At 38.3% G+C, this 25,405-nt stretch overlaps 1 protein-coding gene across 3 annotated transcripts in view; it reads right to left on the reverse strand.

Annotated features, from left to right (window-relative positions):
* vari (MAGUK p55 subfamily member vari) overlaps nt 1-19,984 on the reverse strand; it is a 218,911-nt gene extending 198,927 nt beyond the window's left edge. Inside the window, exon 1 of one of the 3 annotated variants that reach the window (XM_069818466.1) lies at nt 19,569-19,984. In XM_069818466.1, coding sequence (XP_069674567.1) covers nt 19,569-19,671 — 103 coding nt within the window. In that variant the 5' untranslated portion in view covers nt 19,672-19,984. Of the gene's footprint in view, nt 1-18,915; nt 19,089-19,568 lie in introns of those variants that run through there. The other 2 variants (XM_069818476.1, XM_069818487.1) reach the window with 2 other exon arrangements.
* Nucleotides 19,985-25,405: the final 5,421 nt, after the last annotated feature.

Consider the following 25,405-nt stretch of genomic DNA (forward strand, 5'->3'; position numbering starts at 1 on the left):
CGAGCATGACTTTTCACAATGTTGATCCTGCCATTTTATTCCAAGGTTGTAGCTAAATCCAATCCACTATCAGATGCGTGGGTGCAACACGCACCATCTTTAACACACTGACATCTATACGTTTCATGGAAAAGTAAGCAATCTCGAGGCATTTTTACCTACGCAACAGAGAAGTGCATTTAGTTTAGAAATGATCTAGAGGCGAGGTTCATTATTCTCTAGCACTTACGTCCTAAGGAGTTCGCTGTGCCAATCTCTTTCATAAAATTAATTGGCGTTACATTAATAATAATAATAATAATAATAATAATAATAATAATAATAATAATAATAATAATAATAATTTATTTTAGCTGGCAGAGTTAAGGCCGTAAGGCCTTCTCTTCCACTCAACCAGCAAAAAGTGTATATACATATGCATGAATTTACAAAGAATTCAACAATTTGATTTAGATGAGAGTTACATGTATACAAGAGTTATTTACGAATTAAACAACAAAATACTATGAACTATTAATGAAACACTGAAATAAACTGTGTAGCAGAATTAAGCTAAAATACATGGAATGTTAATATATTTCAAATAATATTAGATAATAGAAAGAGATTATTATGAGACAATTTTGAAAATACAGCACAATCAGGATGATGTCTAAAGAAAGAAGTAACAATGTAGTCAGTGATAGTTTAAATCAGTATGATTGGAGTGAAATGCTAATAAGGTTATCTTTTAAGCTGTTTTTAAAGGTGTTTATTGTCTTGCAGCTTTGTTAAATTTCGAATTTGCCCTAGACAAAGCTTACCACATACATGCAAATAATGAAGACACATTGAATACAATATCAAGTTCAATAACTTCAAACTTATAACGTTGGAAAATCCTATGGAGTTAAAAAATTAAGGTAGATAGTAACACTGCTTTTTTTATATATTTTGTAGGAAACCCCTGAGAGTGGTAATAGTTATCTCTTTTGAAATATATGTTGGCATGGAGAGAGATTTCCAAAATTTCGCTAGTTTCAAATTAGTGTGTGTTAATTGAATTTTTCACAGCAACATGAAACTTCAAAATTCAAGTTTCTCAAAACTTTAAATTTTGAGTTGTTTCTCTTTTGAACTGGTCCGTCGAAACGGATTCCTTTTCAATTCCAGCATGAGAGATAGTTGTAGACGTATATTTTGTGTCAAATCTTTTCATTTAGGAGCAAGATTAAAACACATGGTCTCTGACTTTATTTCTCTATCGAAGCAAGCTCCTTACCACCTTCAACAATACTTGAATCAATGGACCTTGGATGAAATAGCACTGTATGGTATACCCAATTACATAGGGCGACAGATGTGTAATATAATATCTTACTGTAACGTCATTGTCACTTAGCAAATGGAATCCACGCTGTGTTTCGAACGTGAACATTAAGTCGATTCCGTTCTGCTTGCCAACTTCCACACTCCCTTGCCTTGTTCATGTTGCTGAAGTCAGGTAGCTGCAATTGCATTGCGATTTATGATTTTATGGCAGTGAATGGCCACGCGATCGATGCTCGTGGGTTCAAACTTCGGCAAGGCTAACGAACTTTTTTTCCACCTCGTAATATCGAATCAATGCAGTTCCCTCATGGGGAATTTTGGAAGGATTCTCTCTTGGGAAATACAGTGAGAAATAAAATATGACCGGAAAAATCGGTTTTGCCGTTTAATCTAATGCCATGAGTCAGGAATTGGATATTTGTCGACCCACTATTACTAATGGAATTGTTAGTATTCATTAATTTCCCATGCTCTCTCTTTTCCTATACTTCATTATTCCAAATCTACTTTTTTTTTCCCTTTCTTGCATATCCAGTCCTCGTCTTTCTTCTTCATTATTCTTTCTACTTCCTCCTCCTCCTCCTCTTCTTCTGCTTGCTTTCTTCCTGCCAACTTTTCTCTTTACTTCGTTTCTTCTACTTTCCTTTAGCCTTTCACAGTCTTTCCTTTTTGATGTGAAAACATCTTATGCTTAGAGTTACCGTAAAATGGTGAATAAAATACATCAAAGTCGGTAAATAAAACTATTGCAATTCATGAGAAAAGCAGTTATTTAAATATGTAAATCGTAAGAAAATGTCGTTATTTAAATACGTAAATCGTGAAAAAGTAGTTATTTAAATAATATGTAAATCATGAAAAAATCTGAATTTTAACACATAAATCGTGAAGAAAGTTTCAATTTAAACATGGCAATGACTTTAATAGAACGGTAAAACACTCATTCCTCTACAGGTTTTTCCGGTATTATTATGGCCCCTTACACAATAGATGGAGAAAGTGTCACGTGAATATAAAAATACATTAAACCTATGTTCGTTTGCACATTATGACAGGTTGCTTGGTTTCCAAATTATCAAAATACACCATCTTTCATAAGTCCGTAAAAACATTTGAGAAATGCATCACAAATAAACTAAGCAACGGATAATTGTAATTCTTATTCCTACAGAACGAGACATTTTCCAAGTTTTGTTAAAAAAAAAGCCTGTCGATTGACAATCATCGGGAGGATGAAGGCTGTTTATGGAGATGAATGTGTAGACATCAGAACTGTGCAACGTTGGTCTGTTCGTGCTTGTAATGAATCTGGCGCGACTCTCAACTTGTGTGACGAAGGACGGAGCGTGTGCAGACGATAATCGTAAAACGGGGATTCCGAAAACTTCGTGTACTTAGTTTCAATGTCCTTGACCATCTTCCATACAGTACCGATCTGGTCCTATCAGATTTTCATCTGTTCAAACAATTCAAAGAACACCTGAGAGAACTGTCTTTTCAAAATAACCTCGCAGACGGATACGCAACTGGACACAGAAAACTGGAATCTCGGTGACGAGGGGTCTTCACTAAGGCAACACAAGCGTAAATAATAATTCAGGGAATCAACGCGTCGCTGAAAGATCATTACGGAGTCAACAATGTAGTAGAAGGGTCTTGGGACCCAAAGAACTTTGTTGAACCGCACGGACATGGATTTCTATTCAAATATTCGTCCATTTCTCCACATGCACGCTTCTGAATGACTAATTGGAATTCGCTACTTTAACGAAAACTATGGATGTAACAGGGCATTTCTTTCAAATTGGACCATCATTGTACGGCTTACAACCCATATCTGTGTGTACTCCATGCGGCGGCAAAATCCATTTTTACTAAAACCCTTGTATGATTTGCAGTTGCATGTATCCCCAAGAGGGTGATACTCGTAACAAGAGTAGCTACTTGTTCTGCCTAATTAACTGTTTACGAAAAAGTTGATGTAATATTACGTAATTATTAATGAATGCTGGATTCTAGTGTCGTCACAATAACGGCAGAAAATATTTATGCGACGAATTGAAACAAATTCGGAAATTTATTCACGATCTCTCTTCGGATACACTGAAAATAAACGGAGCGCATATTAAGGTAAGTTCAACGTCTGTAGAAAATCATAATTCAGGAACGCTTAAAATTTCTTTCCAAAATTCTTTGACCCGTGACGAATTCTAGAAATTCGCCGGACTAAAAATACAGTACAATACACCACGAAAAAGAAGCATCAGTTATTATGATAATATGAAGATACCAATGATGAGTATGGAATAAGAGAATGATAATAAAGAAAAAACGTATCGAAAGCCGCAAACTACAAATTGGTGAAACTGATTATAATGAAGAAGGAAATAATTTCATGAGTAGAAGAAGAAATTAATGAGAAAGGTGTGCTCACAATGACGATAAAAATGAGGAAGAAAAACTAGGAAGGTGATGATCACGGAAACGAGGAAAGCGTCGGCCAAGACGCGACGGCGGGAACTAGGAAGGCACAGGCCACGATGGCGGGAAAGTAGGAAAGCGACGGCCACGACGGCGGGAAACTAGGAAGGCGACGGCCACGATGGCGGGAAACTAGGAAGACGGCAGCCACGATGGCGGGAAACTAGGAAGGCAACGGCCACGATGGCGGGAAACTAGGAAGGCGACGGCCACGACGGCGGGAAGCTAGGAAGGCGACAGCCACGATGGCGGGAAACTAGGAAGGCGACGGCCACGATGGCGGGAAACTAGGAAGACGGCAGCCACGATGGCGGGAAACTAGGAAGGCAACGGCCACGATGGCGGGAAACTATGAAGGCGACGGCCACGACGGCGGGAAGCTAGGAAGGCGACAGCCACGATGGCGGGAAACTAGGAAGGCGACGGCCACGATGGCGGGAAACTATGGAGACGGTCACGATGGCGGGAAATTAGGAAGGTGATGGACACGATGGCGGGAAACTAGGAAGGCGACGGCTACGATGGCGGGAAACTATGAAGGCGACGGTCACGATGGCGGGAAACTAGGAAGGCAATGGCCATAACGGCGAAAAACTATGAAGGTGACGGCACGATGGCGGGAAACTATGAAGGCGACGGCCACGATGGCGGAAAACTAGGAAGGCGACGGCCACGATGGCGGAAAACTAGGAAGGCGACGGCCACGATGGCGGGAAACTAGGAAGGAAACGGCCATAACGGCGAAAAACTATGAACGTGACGGCACGATGGCGGGAAACTATGAAGGCGACGGCCACGATGGCGGAAAACTAGGAAGGCGACGGCCACGATGGCGGAAAACTAGGAAGGCGACGGCCACGATGGCGGAAAACTAGGAAGGCGACGGCCACGATGGCGGAAAACTAGGAAGGCGACGGCCACGATGGCGGAAAACTAGGAAGGCGACGGCCACGATGGCGGGAAACTAGGAAGGCAACGGCCATAACGGCGAAAAACTATGAACGTGACGGCACGATGGCGGGAAACTATGAAGGCGACGGTCACGATGGCGGGAAACTAGAAAGACGGCGGCCACGATAGCGGGAAACTAGGAAGGCGACGGCCACAATGGCGGGAAACTATGAAGGCAATGGCCATAACGGCGAAAAAACTGTGAAGGCGGCGGCCACGATGGCGGGAAACTAGGAAGGCGGCGGCCACGATGGCGGGAAACTAGGAAGGCGACGGCCAAGATGGCGGGAAACTAGGAAGGCGACGGCCACGATGGCGGGAAACTAGGAAGGCGACGGCCACGATGGCGGGAAACTAGGAAGGCGACGGCCACGATGGCGGGAAACTAGGAAGGCAATGGCCACAACAGCGAAAAACTATGAAGGCGACGGCCACAATGGCGGGAAACTAGGAAGGCGACGGCCACGATGGCGGGAAACTAGGAAGGCAACGGCCATAACGGCGAAAAACTATGAAGGTGACGGCACGATGGCGGGAAACTAGGAAGGCAACGGCCATAACGGCGAAAAACTATGAAGGTGACGGCACGATGGCGGGAAACTATGAAGGCGACGGTCACGATGGCGGGAAACTAGAAAGACGGCGGCCACGATAGCGGGAAACTAGGAAGGCGACGGCCACAATGGCGGGAAACTATGAAGGCGACGGCCATAATGGCGGGAAACTAGGAAGGCAATGGCCATAACGGCGAAAAACTATGAAGGCGACGGCCACGATGGCGGGAAACTAGGAAGGCGGCGGCCACGATGGCGGGAAACTAGGAAGGCGACGACCACGATGGCGGGAAACTAGGAAGGCGACGGCCACGATGGCGGGAAACTAGGAAGGCGACGGCCACGACGGCGGGAAACTAGGAAGGCAATGGCCATAACGGCGAAAAACTATGAAGGCGACGGTCACGATGGCGGGAAACTAGGAAGGCGGCGGCCACGATGGCGGGAAACTAGGAAGGCGACGGCCACGATGGCGGGAAACCAGGAAGGCGACGGCCACGATGGCGGGAAACCAGGAAGGCGACGGCCACGATGGCGGGAAACCAGGAAGGCGACGGCCACGATGGCGGGAAACCAGGAAGGCGACGGCCACGATGGCGGGAAACTAGGAAGACAATGGCCATAACGGCGAAAAACTATAAAGGCGACGGCCACAATGGCGGGAAACTAGGAAGGCGACGGCCACGATGGCGGGAAACTAGGAAGGCAGTGGTCACGCCAATTAGCCAAATAGGTTTTGAAAACAAACCATTCACGTATATAAACAATAATTCTGTGTTGTTTGGGTAAAGAGAGATAAGTTATAAATATGAGTTTGGAGATAAATGAAAATTAAACTTCGGACCTTTATCACAAATAATTGTCTACACAAAACATATCAACTGCTAGTATTCTTTTGATTTCTGCACTCGCTTGTATAATTTAACTTGTGTTCAACTGGGGAACAAAATTCCATCAGCACAAAAAATGACATCCTCCTTTACCCGAATACCACAGAATTATTCGAAGAAAACATAAAACAAAATAAAATATATGAATAAAAACTATTAAACTACCAGTATACGAATAAATAAAATCAAAACAAGAACAAATCTGTGCTGTTTGTCTACAGCCTACAATTTACACAATTATTTTGCTTTAGCTTCTGATATTTTCTTAGATTTTAACAAGAGTTGATTACATTAAGTTCCTCTTCCTAAAGATTTGTTGAAAAAGATTAAAGGATGAAACATCATAAAATTGAACGTAAGACGGTAACATACATAGGTCTACATATAAATATTTATTGTCATACAAGACACTCTAGTCTGAAAAGTGTAAGGAGAGAAGGTTGTGTCAATCAATCCCAGTCCAGAACACACGAAACTTGCAGCATCTCGTTTGTTTTTATACACAAGGCCGCGAGGATTACGTATCCTGTTCCAACAAAACAAGATTAAATAGTCTGGCCGCTCAGTGACTTGAAACGATTCTGTCTGTAATAAATATATTTCGATGATGCCACAACCCCGGTTAAGAATAAACGTCTCAGAATTGACGCCTGCGCTCAAGTAGAAATGTAACCGAACAATGTTCTAACTTGATCCAGAAATATCAAGAAAGCGGTGTCCAACTCTGAATGAAGTGCTCCATAAATAGCTCCAAGTGTGACACGTTCCCAATATTCAAAAACTAAACAACATATGCCTAATTTTAGATCACAAGACAGCTTATGATCTCGCAAGAGTCTAGTCATATCCGCTAAGGGCACTTCAGTTTGTTGGGTTAGTTACGTTTCCGGTATCAAGTTCACCATTAAGATCACTCTTAAAGCACATGATCATCAGTACAAAAAGGACAGGGTTCGATTCTCAGAACTTAGCTAAATATAATAAAAATATATCGAACTACAAACAAAAATAAAAGTCAAAATTAAAACAAATCAGTCGAGGATTCCCGAAGGGCTGTCCACGACTACTTACTCTGTTTAATGTGTAGGGTAAGAAGGGGTGAATAGGACCACTAAATGGAAAATTATCTGCAACGCGAACCAGTTAAGTTACTCAGTTTCAACTATAAATTCGTTGCTTTCAAATATTAAATGCTGTTTTGAATCAAGTCGACACACTGCATTGTCCTATTAGACCGACGTCGTGTGGGTGAATAAGTCCACATAGATAGGCGAAAGGGACCACTTCGAGGAATGTGGAATTATGACAAAAGACGCTCTATTTATACCTATAAGACATATTTAGTATTTTTATAACTTGTTTCATTAATTTTACAATAACTAACATTATTACAAATATAGGTGTGACATGTAGAAGAAACAAAACAATTTATGCGTAAAAATAATAGATCTGAAAATTGTACAAAATTTAAGGTAGTATTACAAAACCCCGAAATAAATTAGATTTTAGACAGTGTACATTGCCTGCTCTATATTATAAATATACGACGTTTCGAGACTTGGATCTGCTCTCGTCTTTAGCTCTTTTCGTGATGCTGACACTTCTTAGCTTTTTTAATTCTTTTTTTAATTTGCATGAGGTTAGCAGAGACAAGGATTTAGGCCTGAAACTCTCAACACTAATAGGCCTACAGTACGTTAACCACTAGACCACCGAATTGTTAGCGGATTGGACTAATGTTTAACCACCTCAAAATAAAAATAACAAAAACGATCAGGATCATGAAAAATACCTGAATAGGAGAGTAAACCCAACTTCCGAAACGTTGTATATTTCTAATGTATACTGTATTTTTTTTTTTCATAGAGTGCAGTTTCATAGAAAGGACTTTGCCGACAGACCTACTGCCCCCTACTAATTGGTTGTCATAAATAAATGTCCTTCTTACTGTGACGGAAATCTTGTCTTCTCGTGTCAGTAACCAATCACAACCCTCGTTCAGAAGAATTGACAGACTCCCGTCAAATCCACGTGGAGGCAGAGTTGCCGCGTCTTTTCCGAATTCCAAGAATCCCGCCGAGGGTCACCAAGATTGTGGCAACTGTGCAATGTTGGGACGAGGGACAGGATGGAATTGTCAGAGCTGATTATGTAGGAAGTCATAAATCTGTAAGTGGGTGTTCAAAGGAACCTCCGAACTGCACTCCTTGAAATAAAATAAGGTATATCAAACAATGGACAATGTCCGAAAAAGGCGAGTAATTAATCATTTATTATTGTCACAGAACTGAAAACTATTAGAGATTCTTTAGCAAGTTATACTTAATTATTTTATTTTCTCAGAGCGGGCCGATTCACCCGAAATGATTCAGTGACTTATTACAACAGTTGGCAGCACTGACTCATGAGACAAATGTCCACTCACCATCCAGACAAGAATCTCTGCATCAGTTTTACTTATTATCTCACACAGAACAAGATTATAAATAGTATTCACACTGTACAATAATAAGAATATTGTGCAGTATTTTAAAAACAGCTCTATTTACTTCAACTAACTCCATCCTCCTGTCAGCTTCTAAGGGATTATAAAGTAACCTATGAGATGGAGCACCTTACAAACCAGTGTCGATGCTCTGATATTAAATATTTTCTAAAATTGGCCAGATTCGCCCGCTGGACCTATTCGACCCACCTTACCCTACGTAAACGAAATATGTAGTTTCTGAATAAAATGTTTCGGATTGAAATTTGATTTAATCCACCAATAGATCCAATAATGACTGATGTTAAAATGATGATTAATATGAACAATATGGTCAATAAATATGAAATTAACATTAAGGGAGCAATTTTTTGAATAGAATAAAATGTAGACCCAAGGTACTGAATTGCTACTTAACCCATGATCAGGTCACCGGCGTAACTCAATCGGCTAAGGCACACTTTTCCCGGGACAGGGGACAAGAGGCTGAAAAAAGAGGCAATCCTGTTAAAGCGGAACATCTGATCACCCTAGTATAAGGTCACTATACACGAATTATATTTCGTGGAAAACATGAACACCGATCAACTTTCTCGAACAGTTGCAATACAGTTACTACTAGTCCTGAAAATAAACACATATCAACAGATATATAATTTTTTAATAAGAATACCAATCTCGTTACTGTCCTAATATTATAACGATGGTATCATCCACTGGTATAGACCAAGGTAGCGAAACTGGACTAGCTAGGACGTAGGTTTGAATCCCACTTTTGCTGACAGCCTCGCTCTTCGGACTGTAATTGCCTTTCGCTAAAAATAATTCCGACGACGCCCGTTAACCAACGCAGTTGACACAGATGCGATGATATTGAGGACCCATCTCTAGTTTCAATATACTATCTTCATTCCATACAAGAAGACTCCGCATGTAAACAAACGCATGTGTCTAAAGTCCATTTGCCTGCAGGACAAAGAAATTCTTTATGGAACCTAGGAACGCGACGTTGATTAGTTCCCAGTTTGAAAGCATAATCTGTTATGTATAGCCTATTTTTGAAGTATTAATGGGAAATTTGCTCTTTTTCTATACACAAGAAGATAACACAGTAAGTTATATGAAACAGTTGAAAAACTAATAAAGGCTGTCGAGAGAAAATACGATTTGCAAGTGGAGTCGAGCACGAACCATTGGCAATGAGACTGATATAACAAGGAGGTTGTGTTTTTTATCTATGGCTCCGGCACCACTCAGTACCATGACCCAAACACGGAGATGGAAATGCTGGTCGGTCACAGTCTAGTATATACAGTCACGAAGCTTGAGTTGTGAGGGTACAAGGAACAATAGACTGTGCAGGTACTATTTCGCATTGTCTGTAATGAGGCGATAGTAGCGATCCTAGTGGTTAGCAACTATGTATGGATGCATATTTACTACATATTGAGCTTCGTGACTGTATACACTAGACTGTGGGTCGGTCAATCAATTTCTGTTACTGTTTCTTCCTTGTACTGTATTTCTGTTACGGTGTCGGTGCTGTGTTGTGTTGTGCTGTGTTGTGTTAAAATTGTTTGTTAACATCCTGCAACGTACGTAAAGTAATAGTGTAGGTTATAATGGCAGAGAAGTTACAGGTAATTCAGAGCTGAAACATCTCAGGGGAAAATAATTTAGAAGCAGTGCGTTACTGACGTGGACGCTTCATATGTCTAATGCAGGCGTTCTCAACCTAGTGCTCTTTTAATGACATTTGGTGCTCTCCTCATGCGAGTAAAAATGTGCTCGGGAGCACAAACGCTCCTGAGGTCCTTTTTTTAAATTCAATATTTGTTGTACAGCCGAAACAAATAGTGTTCCTATTTTAGCGACCTGATAGACCTTCCCGTATTTCTTAGTATATAACCCCTTTCATTTCAGTGTGGACTTAATCAGAAAAATCAAGATTATTGAAGAAATAATATGGCTGCTCGTGAGGAACTTCAGTTGATAGTTCTCCAGTCCTTCTTAGCGAAGAAATATTTGTTTTAAAAGAAGAAATTCATAGCCCTTGGGAGAGGGTAAAAGATACAGAAAGCCTCCAAATAATGATGAGTATTTCTTTCAAATGTCTGGCTACATTAGGGATAACGAACCTATGAGAAAAAAAAAAAAAACTTTCTCACTTATGAAGTACTTCAAGTACAAATGACGATCACGATTAACTGACTCACAGTGCAGCACTGTTTCTCCTTGGACATCACAAAATTCTAAGTGACAGTCAAAATTAGAGGATATCATTACCGTGGCGAGTGTTTTAACATTTTATTTGTATATTTATTTATTCTGTTCGTATTGTCCTACTCTACCTATTCGATTTCATGGTGCTCGCTCACTTAGTATCACGGTGCTCAAAATCTTCAAAAGGTTGAGAACCCCTGGTCTAATGTAAGTAGGCCTACATTGTTATAAACATCCCTCAAGCATTCGATGCTTAATGTTACGATGTTAGTTTAAAATAATTATCTGCCATATCACGTCATCTGTCATTGCTCGATATATGCCCCATTTTTCGGCACGAAAATAGGACCAATCAGCTGTTGGAGCGCGAAAGGCTTTTTCCTTATGTTTGTTGACGTGAGGAGTCTTCTTGTATGGAGTGAGGATTAGGTTGCGTCTGTGAAATGTCTATCGCTACAAGCATATTTTTATTTTTTTTTAGGAAACGTGACTTGACATATTGAGAGATTCGATTAGACTCGGAAAGGGACTCGATTAAACCATCCTTGGATAAAAGAGGAAGGAGGATGAGATAGAGTAAAAAAGAAACGACTGTAAGTGTAGCGACAGTATTGCAAAAACAACGAGCGCATTTAACGTCTTTCGTTTATACAAGCAGGTTTATGGTGTGCTATATCTGAACGTGCTCTGTTCTCAGCTTACTTGACTAATTTAATTTACAATCAATCACTCGCTTCTCAATATATGCATCACTTAAAGTTAAAACTCATTCTAATCATTCCACAAGATCATGAGTCGTAATTAGATTCAGTGTTCGACACAGCAACGGGTACTACATTCTAAGTTCGCCATGAAAATCACCGACGTCAATTCAAGTAAATTATTTTGATCTGTTATTTAACGATACCTATCAACTGGGAGGCTATGTAAAGTTGACGGAATTGGTAAGAGTGAGATAGTATTTTGGAGAAACAAGATGGAGGATTTGTCACTTATTATCTAATATTCGCATTACACTTTGAGAAAATCTAGGGAAAAAACCAGTCGGGGCCCAGGCGGGTTCCGAACCCATGCTAGAGCGCAGCCAACTTCTCGGTTATGCCGCGAAGGTGTTTCTCACTTTAAAATATTAAGTGACGTTTAATACTGAATTCGTGTAAACACTTGTAAGCCATAACTGTAATTAATCTCTTCATATTAAGTGACGTTTAATATTGAATTCGTGTAAACACTTTTAAGCCATAACTGTAATTCATTTCTTCATATTAAGTGACGTTTAATATTGAATTCGTGTAAACACTTGTAAGCCGTAACTGTAATTCATTTCTTCATATAAAGTCACGTTTAATATTGAATTCGTGTAAACACTTGTAAGCCATAACTGTAATTCATTTCTTCATATTAAGTGACGTTTAATATTGAATTCGTGTAAACACTTTTAAGCTATAACTGTAATTCATTTCTTCATATTAAGTGACGTTTAATATTGAATTCGTGTAAACACTTGTAAGCCGTAACTGTAATTCATTTCTTCATATAAAGTCACGTTTAATATTGAATTCATGTAAACACTTGTAAGCCATAACTGTAATTCATTTCTTCATATTAAGTGACGTTTAATATTGAATTCGTGTAAACACTTGTAAGCCATAACTGTAATTCATTTCTTCATATTAAGTGACGTTTAATATTGAATTCGTGTAAACACTTGTAAGCCATAACTATAATTCATTTATTCATATTAAGTGACGTTTAATACTGAATTCGTGTAAACACTTGTAAGCCATAATTGTAATTCATTTCTTCATATTAAGTGACGTTTAATATTGAATTCGTGTAAACACTTGTAAGCCATAACTGTAATTCATTTCTTCATATTAAGTGACATTTAATACTGAATTCGTGTAAACACTTTTAAGCCATAACTGTAATTCATTTCTTCATATTTTTTTATTGGGTTATTTTACGACGCTTTATCAACATCTAGGTTATTTAGCTCCTGAATGATATGAAGGTGATAATGCCGGTGAAATGAGTCCTGGGTCCAGCACCGAAAGTTACCCAGCATTTGCTCGTATTGGGTTGAGGGAAAACCCCGGAAAAAACCTCAACCAGGTAACTTGTCCCGACCGGGATTCGAACCCGGGCCACCTGATTTCGCGGCCAGACGCTCTGACCGTTACTCCACAGGTTTGGACTTTCTTCATATTAAGTCACGTTTAATATTGAATTCGTGTAAACACTTGTAAGCCATAACTGTAATTCATTTCTTCATATTAAGTGACGTTTAATATTGAATTCGTGTAAACACTTGTAAGCCATAACTATAATTCATTTCTTCATATTAAGTGACGTTTAATATTTAATTCGTGTAAACACTTTTAAGCCATAACTGTAATTCATTTCTTCATATTAAGTCACGTTTAATATTGAATTCGTGTAAACACTTGTAAGCCATAACTGTAATTCAGTTCTTCATATTAAGTGAAGTTTAATATTGAATTCGTGTAAACATTTGTAAGCCATAACTGTAATTCATTTCGTGTAAACATTTGTAAGCCATAACTGTAATTCATTTCTTCATATTAAGTGACGTTTCATATTGAATTCGTGTAAACACTTGTAAGCCACAACTATAATTCATTTCTTCATATTAAGTGACGTTTAATACTGAATTCGTGTAAACACTTTTAAGCCATAACTGTAATCCATTTCGTGTAAACACTTGTAAGCCATAACTGTAATTCATTTCTTCATATTAAGCGACGTTTAATATTGAATTCGTGTAAACACTTGTAAGCCATAACTATAATTAATTTCTTCATATTAAGTGACGTTTAATATTGAATTCGTGTAAACACTTTTAAGCCATAACTGTAATTCATTTCTTCATATTAAGTGGCGTTTAATACTGAATTCGTGTAAATACTTGTAAGCCGTAACTATAATTCATTTCTTCATATTAAGTCACGTTTAATATTGAATTCGTGTAAACACTTTAAGCAATAATTATAATTCATTTCTTCATGTTTGTAGTAGAAAAAAGTTTGATTTCATAATGTGACAACGACTATGTTCAGCACGTGGAAAATCTGTCCGAGCGCCCCACATTCGACTTTTCATCCTGACATGCAGAAATTTATGGCACACAAAACCACTCAAAAGAAAAGATTTTCTTTAGGAGTTCCGTTCTTCATCATTAACTTTATTTCTAAGCTACGCAATAAAAAGAAAGCAGGAATCTTTGCCAGCCAGTGGAACGAAACATCCGACTGGTTGCTTGATCTGAACAGTGAACACTGATTAAAATAAATAGAATTTAACTAGCCTATTCAATTCTCTCTCTTTCTCTCGTTACTCTTAATATATAATTATTATAGTTTTAGACTAGAGTGTTCAGAATTTGACATGTTGGAACAAAATTAAAAGAAAAAAATACATTTTTTATAATTGACTTTATAATTTATTTTATAATTGACATAGTGAGGAGGATTTAAAGAAAATTAATATACTATAAAAAATGAACCAGAAGTCAGATGCAGAATTTTAAGAACGAAACTAAGACGGTTGGATGACGTGGAGAATGATATCAAGACTCTGAAAATGAGAGTACGGAGATTAAGGGCTCAAGTTGCGAAATAAGGTCGAAGGTCATTAGAGGGGCCGAAGCGAGACTGAAAGGAATATAAAACCACACACTAAAGAGAAGAAAAATGTGTACGTACAAGAAGAAAATGAAGATATCTCCTTGAATTGCTGGAATAATGTAGATATAATTGTAAACTTTTTTACATTATGCACGGGAATAGCATATTATTGCCTTATTTTGGAGAAATACGTGATGTCTCCAAAATTAGGAAGTCTTAACTGCTTTATGAAAGCACATTGTGTCGCCCCAATTTGGAAAAGCAAGCACGTGGCGTCGCTCCTAATTTGGAAAAGCACGTGGCGTCGTCCCAATTTGGAAAAGCAAGCACGTGGCGTCGTCCCAATTTGGAAAAGCAAGCACGTGGCGTCGCTCCTAATTTGGAAAAGCACGTGGCGTCGTCCCAATTTGGAAAAGCAAGCACGTGGCGTCGCTCCTAATTTGGAAAAGTAAACACGTGGCGTCGCTCCTAATTTGGAAAAGCAAGCACGTGGCGTCGCTCCTAATTTGGAAAAGCAAGCACGTGGCGTCGCTCCTAATTTTGAAAAGCACGTGGCGTCGTCCCAATTTGGAAAAGCAAGCACGTGGCGTCGTCCCAATTTGGAAAAGCACGTGGCGTCGCTCCTAATTTGGAAAAGCACGTGGCGTCGTCCCAATTTGGAAAAGCAAGCACGTGGCGTCGCTCCTAATTTGGAAAAGCAAGCACGTGGCGTCGCTCCTAATTTGGAAAAGCACGTGGCGTCGTCCCAATTTGGAAAAGCACGTGGCGTCGTCCCAATTTGGAAAGCAAGCACGTGGCGTCGCTTCTAGTATGGAAAAGCAAGCACGTGGCGTCGCTTCTAATATGGAAAAGCAAGCACGTGGCGTCGCTTCTAATATGGAAAAGGAAGCACGTGGCGTCGCTCCTAAATTCGAAAGACACGTGGTGTTGCTCTAATTTGGAAAGACACGTGGTGTTGCTCTAATTTGGAAAGACACGTGGTGTTGCTCTAATTTGGAAAGACACGTGGTGTTGCTCTAATTTGGAAAAGCACGTGATGTTGCCCTAATTTGGAAAATCACGTGGTGTTGCTCTAATTTAGAAAAGCACGTGGTGATGCCCTAATTTCGAAAAGCACGTGGTGTTGCCCTAATTTGGAAAAGCACGTGGTGTTGCCCTAATTTGGAAAAGCACGTGGTGTTGCTCTAATTTGGAACAGCATGTAGTGTTACTCTAATTTGGAACAGCACGTGGTGTTGCTCTAATTTGGAAAAGCACGTGGTGTTGCTCTAATTTGGAAAAGCACGTAGTGTTGCTCTAATTTGGAACAGAATGTAGTGTTGCTCTAATTTGGAACAGCACGTGGTGTTGCTCTAATTTGGAAAAGCACGTGGTGCTGCCCTAATTTGGAAAAGCACGTGGTGTTGCTCTAATTTGGAACAGCATGTAGTGTTACTCTAATTTGGAACAGCACGTGGTGTTGCTCTAATTTGGAAAAGCACGTGGTGTTTCTCTAATTTGGAAAAGCACGTGGTGTTGCTCTAATTTGGAACAGCATGTAGTGTTACTCTAATTTGGAACAGCACGTGGTGTTGCTCTAATTTGGAAAAGCACGTGGTGTTGCCCTAATTTGGAAAAGCACGTGGTGTTGCTCTAATTTGGAAAAGCACGTGGTGTTGCCCTAATCTGGAAAAGCACGTGGTGTTGCCCTAATTTGGAAAAACACGTGGTGTTGCACTAATTTGGAAAAGCACGTGGTGTTGCACTAATTTGGAGAAGCATGTGGTGTTGCCCTAATTTGGAAAAGCACGTGGTGTTGCTCTAGTGTTGAAAAGCATGTGGTGTTGCTCTAGTGTTGAAAAGCACGTGGTGTTGCTCTGATTTGGAAAAGCACGTGGTGTTGCTCTAGTGTTGAAAGGCACGTGGTGTTGCTCTAATTTGGAAAAGCACATGGTGTTGCTCTAATTTGGAAAAGCACGTGTTGTTGCTCTAATTTGGAAAAGCACGTGGTGTTGTTCTAATTTAAAAAAGAACGTGGCATTGCCTGTAATTTAGAGAAGCACGTGGTGCTGTTTTGAATTTGGAAAACACATGGCGTCGCTCCAATTTATACAACATGTGGTATCACTTTACTTTAGAAAAAAACACATTGCACTGCTTCATTTTAATTTGAAAATCCACATAGAACAGCTTCATTCTCACGTGAAAACCACATAGCTTACAATAAATTAGTTGAGAAATATAATTTCAAATATTTCACTATCGAGCTGTCATATTATAATTGGAGTATTCAAAACTGATTTAGATGGGATTGAATTTAGAGATATATGATTACATTATTTCTTCATCCAAATAAATGCAATAATGTAGAGGGGAGGGTATGAACTGTGAAGTTACCAGAAACAACATTTTAAAATAAGAGCAAGTAATGAAATAGGCGTTGTAAATATATAAGTACACCAGTCCTAATGGCTGAATTGAAGAAAAGACGAAAGTTAAGTCATTGAAACGAGAAAAATTGCTAAATGACACATTGGTCAAATGGCGTACAGTTGTCCCTACCGCCATACCAATGAACTCATCGCCCTACACGACCTACGCAGACGACAGGAGTTCAAACGGTTGGGAATTCACGTGGGACTTGTAGTAAACAAAACGAATGATTGGATAGGTTATATATCTAAACGAAATATCCCTCAGCCGTTATTCGAACATTTCTCGTTTTACTGTTATCAAACTCTTATTGCGTATGTCTTGCACATGTATATCAGATAATTGTTAATAGGACGACTACCATCCGTAACGAGCATTCACAGAACAAAATATGAATACCGAATTCCTTACGAAAATTGACAAATTAATATTTACACTTTAATTCACGGTTTTAGAGGGTTCAAACTGTCACACGGTTTTGTAAATAATAATAATAATAATAATAATAATAATAATAATAATAATAATAATAATAATAATAATAATAATAATAATAATAATAATGTCACACTGTTTTGTAATAATAATAATAATAATAATAATAATAATAATAATAATAATACTGCAATGACGGTTATGCCTACTGTATATCGTTAATATCAAATCAGTTAATATAGACAGCTGAAACTAAAACTTCACAGATTACAATCTGCTCGACCATAAACGAAATACATTCACACAAAAGCATAATACATCGAGTAGGCCCTTAGAACAACAGAAAATTACATAACAGATCATGACCACATAATTACTCAAGATGAACCCAGATTCACTCTAAATCACGTAACTACAAACAAAAGGGAAACGGACCAACATTCGAAGGACCAAAACGCGGAAAGTGATTAGTTTTAATATGATTAAGTGAACAGATTGTTGTTTAGTCAACTGTCTGAAGACAGGTCTGAACCTTACAAGTGATACCAAGAAGGCACCACTCATGAGGCAACTAGGCCAGAGATAATGAGGTAGGGTGGGCAGTTCCTTTTCCCCTCCCTTGCATACATCGCCGGCTAGCTACATATTACACTAGTCAGACTTAAGATGTATATAAACAATATTGTTCGTGAAGCGAGATGTACTGCCTGATAATATATGTATATGTGTATCAGCCAGAACCTCAATCAGAGGGATGATGAAGAGATATGGAATAGTTTTTGCCTAGAGCGTAATGTTTAATTTTATGGCTCATTATATACTCGAGAGTTGCTTCATTGGAGTTCGTCACTGAAATAACATTATAGTGTTGGAAAAATAACAGCAATTATTTTATTTTATTTCCTGTAAAATCAATACTTTTTAAGAAAATGAAAAACTAGAATAAGCTGTAATTAATTTCACGGTTACTGTGCGAGAATGGTAGCAACCGAACTTTTCCCACATTATTCCGGGCTTAGTGGCGACTTTGTGTACATCAAATTATGACACATGTTTGTGCAAACGTCATTTTAATTTGTCGACAACAAATCTCAGCAGCATCGATCCGAACTCAGGGGCCTGCCTTGCGTGTGAGCCTCTTCCTACCAGGCGATCGATGTTCCGAATTTAGCATACATTAATGTCAACAGGTGGTAACGTTTCAACCAATTGAAACCTACAATACAAGTCGATACGAATAGGGACAAAGCACACCATAACACTCTGTATTGCGTTGTTGCATTAATAAAATATTTACAAGTTCATTGATCCTTGCCAAGCTCTTTTTATTTACTAATCTCCAAAATACGTAACTCCTACGCAGGAAGAGGTTAGAAACAAACTAATTCTATTAAATATGTGCATTTAACGGTATATACAAAGTATAAAAAAAACATTTTGTATATTAGATGGACCGGCTCCAAATCTCAACAATGTAAACATCTGGCACAAACGAAAAAAAAAAAGAAAAAAGAAAAGAAACGTACGTTTTTCACTCACCATTATCAACCGGCTTGCCCAGAGCCATCTGATCCATGCTTGCAAGAAGTTCCCGTCTATCAGACCGGTGTTTACGGCCAAACAACACCATGTTCGACAGATTTCTATTACTCCACCTTATCCCGGCAATGCATCCTCACGACTACCATCTCTTTTGCTCGGCATAACCGGTCTCTCAACTGTCGTCTGCTTGGCGCGCTACCATGACACGACCAATCACAACCGCATCTTCTACGTCACTGTCCAATTGGATCCCTGGTGCTAATAATCGTCTGCTACGCACGACTCAAATCTTACCACTGTCAAAATGTATTCAGGACACTGAATGACATTTCATGGTTTGTTACACTAGGCGAACAAAGGACAATTGGGTTGTCTACAATATGTTAGGTTATGGTCACTTTGTTGTAATGGTCATATACATACTACGCTTTTTCTTAAGCACGTATATTTTAACATGGATAATCATTAGTACTGTGACGTAAAATATTTACCCCCTTCCACTAAATATAGTTTATTTTCTAATGCAATTGTTCATTCACGAACACATGTAGTACATAGATTCTAAAATATATTATTACACGTATTTTTAACAGACAACTTGTACAATATTAGGCAATATAGGATTTATCCTACTTACCCATTCCTGATTTTAAAGGAAGCCCTGGCATGGTTGACTGACGCTTGCCAAACGATCTAAGAACCACGCCACAAAGGCTTTCCATTCCAACGTTGTGACTCATTCTTCATTACTTAAGTCTTAATTCAATTTTAATGAATAACAGATGAACCTATCTAGAAGGAAAAATTCAAACATAGTTGCTCCAAAGGACAAGAAAGAGTTTTTAAGTATTCACTGCGCATTCCCACTAAACATTTTTAGTCGATCAATGATAAGGCAATGTAACTCAACCATTTCGATTTCAAAATTAATATTTAGCTTTCATTGCCTTCTCTGACTTTTGCGTATAACCAAGCTGTTTCCATATTTCCTGCACATCGCTGTGACATTCCAGTACGAGGTGACCTCGTACATTTTATTACCGGCACCGATAACAACCATCACGAACCAAAGAGCTTAGACGCCCACACTGTCTTATCAGCTTTCGAACGATGATCTCGAAGTATCATGCATCTGCCATCTATCAACTACCTTTGGAAGTTCATGCACCTGCGCATTGTCATGGCCTACTCTATTACATGTTACCTCTATGTCTACTTGTGTTAACTTCTGACACTTTATTATCCCATTATTTTCTTTATTTTTGCTATTTATAGATATATTCGTTTCTAAATACATTCTATTGTAATCAGATATATTAAATGTCAATTGTAAGTCTATTAAAACACTACGTTTAATTTATCATAATTTAACAAATACTGTAAAATACAGACCTACTGCGTATTCATAACTGGAGGAAAAATTCAATACGGTTCTTTGATATTAACATCGGGACGAGAGATACATTTTTTACATCTGACGAGACTATGCACTACCTCGGTGTCTCCTATCATGACACTTCCATTAATTTTAACTCCAGTAAAATAATGGACACGCTTAAACAGAAACTCGAGCCCTTAGTTTCTTCGCCCCTTTCAAAACCCTACCAACAATGCAATTTGTTATCAACTTACATAATATGTCCTACTTTAACCATTTCAGACGGCCTCCTTAGGTAGAATTCCAACAAGCTTCCTAAAGGCTGCCGATATTGCCATTAAGATGCATCTACACGATTCAATTTTCCATGCGTTTAGACCTGCAATCTGTGGATAATATTTAAAGAATCAAGTTGAAAACGAACGTAAGCCTACAATTAAGATGCATGCAGATTTTGTGTCTACACGGTGCGCCGTGTTGAACGTCATTTTCACTACACAGGCCTAAATACGTATTAATAAATATTAAACATCAATCCAATACCTAGGCCTACTTGATTCGCAAAATTATGGTTAAAGACTACATATACACACTTATTTGAGATAATCTTCAATAAAGCTAATCGTACTGGCAGAGCCCACCATTTTCAGCTTAAAAGGTCCACCATCACCAAACAAAAGAATTTTCAGTTTATTCACGGCCACCTAAAACAACATCTGCTCGCTACATGCTGCTGTTGAACGAAATACGCACAAAATACCCACCGACGATGGGTAGCTTTCAATTGCTGCATGCGCTCTCATTTTTAGTGGAGAAAAGCATGCACAATTGAATGCGTTTCGTTCACTCTTGCATGCATTGCTTGAATGCTTAAAGTTGAAAGAAAAGTTGAACCGTGTGGGGATTCACCTTTAAAGGTACATTAAAAGAAATACTCCGTTTCGTCTAGACACACCCGATAGTATGATTTACTCTGAAAAACGATATAAATGCTTTGGTCTTTTCAGGACCTATTGGGAAGTTTACTTGCAACATGTAAATATATGCTAAAATCTAATAAAATATTCGTAATAAGGTACAGTAATATTCATGTGGTGAATGGTCGGAATTTATTCGATGGACCCGTTGCCAAATAACTCAATTACAATTACTAGGCCACTTAATGTTCAATGTTCAGCATCTCAGGAGACAACTAAGAGAACAAGAATTTAACAGATGGTGCTCCTTACCTCAAAAAGGTAAAAGAGTTGTCCTATTCGAAGAATTTACACCTGCCAACAAATATGTAAATTGTTCTACGAATCTCACAAGCAGTGAATGGAAATATTCATTCATTCATTCATTCATTCATTCATTCATTCATTCATTCATTCATAGTGTTCTGCCCAAGAGCAGGTCTTTCACTGCAAACCCAGCTTATGAAGAGTCTGACGTAAATAGACCTACGTTTTACATTGCAATTAGGCCTACTTCTTAGACAATGACATACATACATACATACATACATACATACATACATACATACATACATACATACATACATACATACACAGTGTTCTTCCCAAAGGCAGGTCTTTCACTGTAAACCCTGCATTCTCCAATTTTTCCTATTTTCTGCCTTCCTCTTACAAGCAAATATTCTGATGGTGGCAGTCAGAAAAGTTAAATTTTTTTCTTTCACTATGATAATAATATAAAAAAGTGCTTCTACAAATTTTGGCCACTCGGCCGCAATTACGAGGGCCGTAAAAAATAAGTTCGCCAGGGGCCGTTAACAGAAAGAAAACACAATTTCATTGGAAAAATTTCTTAGAACAAACGCAACAATTGTTGAGCTGAGCTATTTTTTTAACAAATTCCTCACCGGAATTGAGACATTTGTCTTATCATGGGATCGTCAGAGAGGTGCAGACGGCTATCAAACGCTGGTTCCGATCCCAGGCAGCTGACTTCTACGACACAAGGATACAAAAATTGATCCCATGGTATGACAGATGTCTCAATTCCAGTGGGGGATATGTTGACAAATAGCGCAGCAATTGCTATATCTATTTCCATAAATCTTTCCAAGCAATTGTGCTTTTTTCAGTAAACGGCCCCAGGAAAAATCACTTTCTGGACGGCCTCGTAATTGAGGTCGAGTGGCCAAAATTTGTACACGCGTTTCTTTTGACATTATTAACATGGTGGAAGAAAAAAATTAACTTTTTTATCTGCCCCCATCAGAATGTTTGCTTATGAGGCGCTTGTCTGCCGATCTGAAGTTTCGCTGGAGAGCGGGTTCGATTCTCGCTTGGGTTTGTTACCTGGTTGGATTTTTTTCTGAGGTTTTCCCCAACCATGAAGCCATTGTCAGGTTATCTATCTATCAACGGTATTCTAATTTAGTTTATTGTTTCTTTTAGACTAAAGACAAATTCGATCTTATTAGTTTCAAATTATATAAAACTGAAGACTCATTTCAAGAAACTGTTTTTTACTTACATGAGTGGAAGATACTGTCACCAATGGAAAAAAATAAATATATTATTTGACATTTATAAACAAAATAAAGAATAAATCAGTAAATTACTTAGTATTCATTCTAAGAAAAAAGTGAAACGGGTGACAGAAAGGCAGTCGCACGATGAATGACAGTCTTTTGTCAAATACGTCAAGGCCGGGCTCATGATGTTTGTGATGGCGGCGGCAAGAGAGAAAATCAATATACTGTATAATGCAACTGATTCTCATTCGATACATCATAGTGGTAGCCTCGGAGATTTAATGGTCAGTCTGGACTATTCGTTGATTTCCGTCCCCTTCTAAAACTCATGGAAATAGTGCCATGGGTTAAGATGCAGAAAATCGAAATAAAATGAAAGTGTGGTCACTATGGTCTCTGTACGAGGAAGTAAAAATTCTCGTTCTATAAACGTGTAGTAATTTTTTTTTAAATAATGTACGTGCAATGAGAGACGATGGGGTTAAATTTAACACTTTTACACTAAAGACTCTTCAAAATTTAAAAGTCAAACAATTCCTTTGCTCTGCAGCCTCGCACTTGTACCAGTTTAGCTACTCTTTTTCGTTCTTGGCTCAATTTTCAGCGATTCATTACGCTTTTTTTTCAGGCCACGCCCTTTATTTCGGAATATTTTATATCAATAAATTTCTTAACAATTTAATTTTGCTCACTGGTTTGAACTGTATAAGGTCGCAGCGCTACGTAGAAGTCGCACTGGCCGGTGGCAGCTCCACTCTTAATAATTTATGCATGAATTTGTGGAAAACCGGAATAATCCACATAGAAACATAATCAAACGCGACTACATACAGGAAATTATCAGACTCCGTGCTGATCGGATAGCGGATGTTGCTGGTTTTAAAAAGCACACAAAGTCTGGAAGAATGCAACTACGTACCGGTATCTACATCTTCAAGCGAAATAGAAACTTTATCCTGAGACTCATAACTAAGTTCAGGCATTTCCTTTGGATAAAATAGGCACTTAAAATTCAGGAAATAGACAGTAAAATAGTAAAAATATAGGTATTTAAAAATTCCGTAAATATACAGTAAAATAATTAAAATGGTAATTAAATATGGGTTATTTAATAAACCTTTGTATCATATTTCAGTACTTTTAAAACATGATATTGTGGATGGACTCATATCGGTAACAACAGCGCAAACTAGTATCTCACTCCTGCTAATCGCTTTCAACACGATTCGATTTGTCAGAGAACTTATTCTTTTTCTCTCTCTGCACTGTTTTCTTGAAATCTGTAGAAATTGAACCTCTCTCAAGCAAAACATTCTCATGGGGGTAGATAAAATGTTAATTTTTTTCTTCCGCCATGTTAATAATGTCGAAACAAGTGCTTATACAAATTTTGGCCACTCGAGCGCAATTACGAGGGCCGTCCAGGAAGTAAGTTTGCCTGAGGCCGTTTACAGAAAGAAAACACAATTTTATTGGAAAAATTATTGTAACAGATACAAGGGTTGAGCTATTTTTCAACATATTTCCTACTGGAATTGAGACATTTGTCATACCATAGGAGCCTTATTGGTGTCACTTATGAGATTCAAATCACTGCCTTCGGACAGTTGACTAAATAATAATAATAATAATAATAATAATAATAATAATAATAATAATAATAATAATAATTAGAGCTGTTGATCGACTCAAAATTTTGATCCAATAGCCGGATGCCTCCAATTAATTAATAGATTTTAAACAGTGTTAGTAGGCTAAGTTTGAACAAAAACAACTACAGTAATATGATTTTATAATAATTCCATACGGTATGCTACAAAGAAGAACACATGTTTTAAAGATATTTTTAATTTTACTAATGTATATCGTAAATAATTATTAAGAAGCAATTGATACTGATGATGTAGGCTATAAGAATAGTTTGACAAACAAACGCCAATTCGTTGACAATAGTACTTCGAAAGTTTATTCATTTTTTCAGTTTCTTTAGCTTTGACGTTGATTGAGGAGATGAACGGGAAGTAGCAACGTTATAATAGACGTAGATCCAACTTGGAAAAGATGAACATGTTCAACATTATATTGAAGACAACTTGTTCTTCCGCTACAACTGAACGATTTTCCGCATTTCTTACAAAACACTAATTTTCTGTCCATCACCTTTCCACAATCGTTTAATTTAAATCCCAGACTTGAAGTTTTCCACGCAACGCTTCGTAAGGCATATTTGTAACTAAAGTTCACAATAGTAATATACGTTACAAGAGCGGTATGTTGACGTTTTCATGGTCGAGGAAAAGATTGAAAAAGCGAAACGTAGTTGAGCTTTTTTAATTTCCGAGAACATGAAAACAAACATACTGCTCGTGTATCGTACATTATTTTGTGCGAAGATCGTTTATTACATACCTGAAAGACGAATTTCTAATTAGTTGCAATGAAATCTCCATGTTGGTTTCTGTTTAATGACGGCAACTTCGGAAAACCAAAATATCTTTCTTCAACATTGTTGCTATAAAATGTTTTCTGTGTTTACTATACTCCAGCAGGCCGTGATATACTCGTACGTCTGTCTTCCCCCCCCCCCCAGTCTATAAATGCGAACTTAAAA

Source organism: Periplaneta americana, chromosome 1 (assembly GCF_040183065.1).
Source record: "Periplaneta americana isolate PAMFEO1 chromosome 1, P.americana_PAMFEO1_priV1, whole genome shotgun sequence".
Taxonomy (NCBI): Eukaryota; Metazoa; Arthropoda; class Insecta; order Blattodea; family Blattidae; genus Periplaneta; species Periplaneta americana.